Genomic DNA, 6,000 nt, shown 5'->3' with positions numbered 1-6,000 from the left:
GCGATAATTTAACCCCCCCCCCCAACTCGGCTTGGTTTTCTTCTTTTCCCGCCCCTTCAGCCTCGAGGCCTCCCGCACCCCTCAGTGCCACCCTCCCGCGGCCTCCCCGCTCCCCGCGGCTATTTGAGGGGCAGAGTTGTGGGGGTGCCTGGGGCCCTGCCGTGGGGGGGGGGTGTCAACCCCGCCTCTGAGGGGTCTCCGCCCGGACCGGGGCGGGGGACAGCCGGGGACGGGGGTGCGGGGGGGGCAACACCCCGCTCTATGCTCCTGGGGCGACAGAGGTGCCCGCCGCGGGGCCGCTCTGCCCGCTCCCCGCCGCCCCACTCGCTGGCGGCGGCGGCGGCGGCGGCGGCGGTGGAGGAGGAGGAGGAGGAGGAGGAGGAGGAGGAGGAGGAGGAGGGAGGAGGAGGAGGAGGAGGAGGGGGGAACCCCGCCGCCAGTGGCCGGCGTGTGGGTGACGTCATCGGCCGCGGCCCGGCGGCGCCGCCTGGCTGCTGCGCGCTCGTCCCGGCGCGTCCCCCCCCCCCCAACCTTCCCCCACCTCGCGGCCACCGTACGGGAGCGGCGGAAGCCCCCTCGCCGGCCACCGTCCCGGGAGGCGCCGCGGCGGATGGTCCGCGTTGTCCCGCCGCCCCCCGCCCGCCCCTCCCGGAGTCGGCGGCGTCGTCGGCGGCAGATGGCGCGGGAGCGCGCGGCGCGGCGGGGCCCGGTCTGGCGGAGCGGGAGGCCGCCGCGGCGGCTGCTGTTGGCGCTGCTGCTGTTGTTGATGCCGGCGGTGCCGGGGTTGGGGCCCGCCGCCGCCGCCGCCGAGGAGGTGGCGGCGGCGGCGAAGGAATGCGACAAGCCGTGCGCCAACGGCGGGCGGTGCCAGCCGGCCAGCGGGCAGTGCGAGTGCCAGCCCGGCTGGGTGGGCGACCAGTGCCAGCACTGCGGGGGACGCTTCAGGTGAGTCCCCTGAAGGGGCGGGGGGGGGCTGTGGGTGTCGCCGGTCGGGGACGTTTAGGGACAATATGGCCGTGGGTGTGAGGGGCCGGTGTGGGGTGCGGGAGGGGAGAGGGCGGGAGCCGGTCTGGGGGCACCGGAGGGCGGGTGGGGCCGAGCGGCAGGTGCGGGAGGACATAGGGGTGTGGGCGTGGGGAGCGGGGCAGGAGGGGGGACAACAGGGGCTTGGTGGCCCTGGCTCGGGCTGCCCGAGGGGACACAGCAGGGAGGAGGGTGTGAGAAGGTTTGGGGTTCGGGGCCTCAAAAGGGGTGGGAGCCCCCGGGGCTGAGGCCGCCCAGGGGCGAGCGTGAGGGCGGGGGCCCGTGGGTGCGAGGGGCAGATGCGGGTGACGATAAGGGTGCAGGTGTAAGGGGTGGGTAGGAGCGTGCGGAGGGGACAACAGGGGGCTGGGCGTCCCTGGTTGAGTTTGCACGGGGACAACTCTGAGGGCACAGCGGTGTGGGCGCGAGGGGCTGATCCAGGGGGCTGTAGGGGGCTGGTAGGAGCCAGGCGAGGGGACAACAGGGGTTTGGGTGCGGAGGGGGAGGGTGCATGTGGCTGTGAGGGGGCAGGCTCGGGGCATGACGAGGGGTGACGGCAGCGTGGGTGCGAGAGTGCACAAGGCCAGGTTTGGGGGTGTAAGCGGTTGGGGCTGCGTGGAGGAGGTCTGGGAGCGACGGGGAGTGGGTGTCGGGTGCCCCGCCGAGCAGCACTTGGCGCGGAAGCAGCGGTTGGTGGGTGCAGGGTGTTTGTACCTCAAAGAGGCCCCTCTGAGGGGACAGCATTTTGGGTGTTGGTCACCGGGGTTGCACGGGGGTAACTGGGGACCAGTTGTGAGTCTGAGGGGCTGTGGCTGTGTAGGAGCAGGGGTGTGGGTCTGGGTGGGTGTGGGTCTGGGTGCAATGGACTGGACGGGGCTGAGGGGTGATGGGGTGTGAATGCGAGTAACTGGGTTTACGTCGTAGTAGGTCTGGAGAGAAAGTAAAGCTGGGGTGGGATTAGGTAGGGAGACATATTTGGGAGGCAGCAGGGGTAGGTTTGGGGGCTGTACAAGTAGAAGTTTGAAGGATGGTGGGTGAACGCGGGCTGGTTTTGTGCGTGGAGGTGGCTGGTGTTGGAGGCAGATGGAGCAGCGTGGGTGGAGGGCAGCACGGGTATGGGGCCAGTTCCTGGGCAGGGGCAGATACGGGAGAAAGACTGACTTGCCGATGGGGGATTGGATCTGGCTGGGAGCAGATTAGAGTGGGAGAGGAAGGGCGTGCAAGCGGGCGTTAGGGCTGGGTGGAGGCAATAGGGGTCTTTGGGGGGGTTTAAGCAAGCTCATCTTGGCAGATGGCATAAAGAGGTGTTGGTTTTGGTTAAGGGTGAGTTCAGGAGAGGTGTGTGTGGGGGAGAGGAGCGGCATCTTAAAGGGGGTACCTGGCATGTGGGGAGGCTCAGCTCTTGGGGCAGAGGAGTGCGTGCAGGAGTGGTGCTGGCCCTTGGGGAGGGACAGTGGGAATAACAGCCTGGTGGAAGGAAGCTCCCGGCTTTGCTGGGGGACAAGGCCGGAGCTGGGCAGTTGGAGGGGATCGAACAGGACAGGGGGTGGTGTGAGGGTCCTGCCTCTGAACAGGGTCCTTTTTTTTTTTTTTTTTTTTGAGAAAAAAGCCTAAAGGGTGGTTCTGGGCAGGGGGATGGAAAACCCCCAGCTCTGTGGTTGTCCAGGCTATGTGCGTGTGTGCGTGTGCGGGGGTGAGGGCTGTCTGCACAGGAGGAAGGTCATCTTTGGGCTGCGCGATGCTGGCAAGCGCATTGCCTGCAGTGCCGAGGCCAGTTCTGGTGGTGATGGGATGCTCAGTTGGGTTGTGTGTCTAAAGGCTATCCCATAGGATGAGAAATTGGAAATCTTCATGGGAAGAGGCTGGAAATCCACCCTGGCTTCTCTATATAAACTTCTGTTTTCAGCTGAAGGGGGGTCTGTAAGATGGTTACCTGCTTTGGTTTTATCAGCTGTGGCAGTGAGAGAGCCAGCGTGTGTGTCTGTCTGCATGCGTTAGGTGAAGTCCCTGGGCAGGGCTGATTCTTGGAAAAGAAGGAAATGAAGAAAAGGATGGTTATTCTAGGCAGCAATTGCTTTCTCGGGGAGCTCCGTATGGAAAGTATCAACCACCCTTCGATAATGCTCCCTGTAGATTTGGGGGAAGGGGAGCTGGCTTTGTAAGCTGAACTCATGGAAGAAAAACACTCTGTGTGCTTTAGGAGTTGAGGTTTCTATTTTTTTATTTGTATTTTTTGACAGTCTGTAGATGTGGTGTGTGATGCAGCTAATTTGAAAGGGGTTTTGTGTGGAAATGATGCCAGGCTAGGCAAGCCCTGGAAGTCGAAAGCTTCCTTTTTAATGTTTTTTGCCACTGTCATGATGAGAATTATTTTTCTATTTGAGAGGGAGCATTGTGAAGAGCTGCTTACCCATTACTTTCCTCGAGCGCTTTAGGATGTTGGTCATTTTAAGGGGACTAGATTTGAATAAAGGCAGAATCTTCTATTAGGAATGGCAAAACTGGTGCTGCTGAGTAAAAAAAGAATTGATATATAGCCACTGCTAATGGTCTTTTTTTTTTTTTTTTAGCCTCTGATCTGTTTTCATAAAGCTGCTTGTTTCTTTTTCACTAAGTTTCAGTCTAAAACTTTGACTGAAAATATAAAGCATGTTTTTCTCTCTAGGTGTTTTATTTAGCTGTTTGTTTGTTTATTTATTAGTGAGTTGAAGTTTTCAGTAATGTTTTTAAACTTTGAGCTCTGAGAAAAGTGCAAACAAGTGTTTTTAGCAACGTTTAGAGCTTTGCAGTCACAACTTTCACATGCCTTGAGTTCGCTCTGTCTCCTGTCAGAAATGACACTGCAGGGGTTTTGTGGTTTTTTTTCTTTTTTTGGTGCATGGTTGTCAAGAGCTCGGCTTTAAAAGACTTGACGTGTTATTAGATGCTGTAGGTACGAATGGGAAGTAGAAGGGCAGGTGGAAATTATTTTGTAAGTGTGGTATATTCCACAAGCTTATCTGCTTGACTGAGAGATGTAATTAAATTTGGCATGTTCATCTCCCTGTCTTTATCTAGATGTATATGATGACTATATTTGTGGCCTTGACTTTTTTTGTTTATGTTGGACTCTGGGGTTGTCATGATACAACTTGGGCTTCACTGACCTACTAATCCCTTGCATCTCCCCGTGTTAGCAGTGAAGAACAGACATCGTAGCTTTATGTTGCAGTCCGCTTATATTCTACTTGCCTTCTGCATTGGGAAAGTCTCTTTATTTAGACTGCAGTTAGAAATAAAGGTAATAAACCCAGGGTGGACCATTTTCTTTCTTGTTTCACCCAAACTGCAAAAGGGGAGATGATGTGCAGTGTGTTACTGTTCTAATGCGGATGTGTGGTTTTTTTTTTTTAAGCGTGTGTGGTGTGCTGTGACTTCTTAAAAAGAAAGAGGCATAGTAGAGGTGTACCTGCATGTGGTTTCATTGGTGATCGTTCCTGGTTGTAGGAATGGCTTCTGAGAAAACACTGACCTCTGCACAGATCAGTGCTGCTCTTGTGGGGGTAGAAGATTGAGTTATGCAGGACTTCAGGTGACTTTCTTTTTTTAAGCTGTGGAACCAGCCACTTGAATTCTTTAAAGATAAAGATCTCGGTTTGAAAGGAAGCTGAAATAGAACATATAGGACGTGCCTGATGCGCTTGTGTTTTCTATTTCTGTACAAACCTCCAGTGGGCTTCTGTGCTGGCTGGAGTCTGTTGCAGGCCAGTGGCTTCAAGCTGCTGTAACGTGGGCAGGAGAGGACTATGGCCGTCTGCTGGGAGGGATGAGAAATCTCCCGGTCACAGAGCTGCAGCAGCGTGCTGGAGAGAACCTTTTTGAGTGGTGGGAGCTCAGGAGCACCAAACTCGAGGGTGAACTTGCCAGCATTGGGTGGCGTACAGTCAAAAGGATGCTGCAAGCTTTGAGACCACAGACTCTTCAAAGCACTTTCTGTAGCTCACTGACACAACCTCTTGTCCTGCTTGAATTGAATTATTCCAGCCGGCTGCCTGATTAGCAGACGGACAAGGGCTGCCGAGGAAGGTAAAGCACAGGTTAAGAAATGACTGCTATTTTACATAGATTTATTGGCCAGAGATTGTAGAGGATTGGATTAACAAATTCAGGATAGTGCTTGGCTTCTGGAACAGTAATTGTATGCGGATTGTGTATATAGGCACACTGATGGGCAATTTGATGTATGATTGTAGCTGAAAATATGAACAGACTATGTTTTTGACTATATAATGAAATACCAAATGATTCCAGAAAACTGGTTTTTGTGTGTAAAGGCACTGGTTCTCCTTTCATGGTAATACTTTCTTTTTTTTTTTTTTTTTTGAGGTGGGAGATGGAAAATGCTAAGAACTGCTTAGCAATGCAACGTGACAGTTGGAAAAGAAAAAAAAAGAGATTAGAGTGTATCTTTTAAACTACCTTTTTATTAATTTAATGGAGGCAGTTATGGGCTGCTGATTGAACATTATTAAGGAGTCGGTGGCAATACAGTGTCCTTGGCCAAAGAATATTACAGTGAAGAGGAATTTTATCTCTAGAAGATTTGGGTAAATCATAACCTGAGAGAGTTGCTAGCTGGCAAAGAACTATCACAGTTCTCATTCTTAAATAAATGGGAACTTGCAGTCAAAAGCTAGTATACAAAACCATTGTCTTTAAAAAACTACCTGATGCAGTTTAAAGCTTTAGGAAAGTCAGGAATCTACTTAATAGATCTAAGGATGTTGGCAATTTGAATCAAATCAGTTTAAGTGCTCAAATTAGGTTTGGGTGCTGCATTTGTGCTTGATCCCCATTCTGTTTCTCTCTTTTCATTAGTACATTATCGTCTTTAAAATGATTTTCTCTTCCATGTTGCTGTGTGAAAGGCTCGCTCAAATGTTGTGCACTGGTAATAAAAGAATAAGCTCTTCAAGTAGGAAATACTTAAGCATTATC

The 6,000-nt window shown here is 53.6% G+C and overlaps 1 protein-coding gene across 2 annotated transcripts in view; it reads left to right on the top strand.

Annotated features, from left to right (window-relative positions):
* The first annotated feature begins 531 nt into the window (after positions 1-531).
* Positions 532-6,000, top strand: part of ATRN (attractin) — a 160,772-nt gene continuing 155,303 nt past the window's right edge. For both annotated transcript variants that reach the window (XM_072861201.1, XM_072861202.1), the window contains exon 1: positions 532-945. In XM_072861201.1, coding sequence (XP_072717302.1) covers positions 611-945 — 335 coding nt within the window. In that variant the 5' untranslated portion in view covers positions 532-610. The remainder of the gene's footprint in view (positions 946-6,000) is intronic.

This window comes from Ciconia boyciana, chromosome 5 (assembly GCF_034638445.1).
Source record: "Ciconia boyciana chromosome 5, ASM3463844v1, whole genome shotgun sequence".
NCBI classification, from domain to species: domain Eukaryota; kingdom Metazoa; phylum Chordata; class Aves; order Ciconiiformes; family Ciconiidae; genus Ciconia; species Ciconia boyciana.
This window is presented reverse-complemented; position numbering and strand designations above follow the sequence as displayed.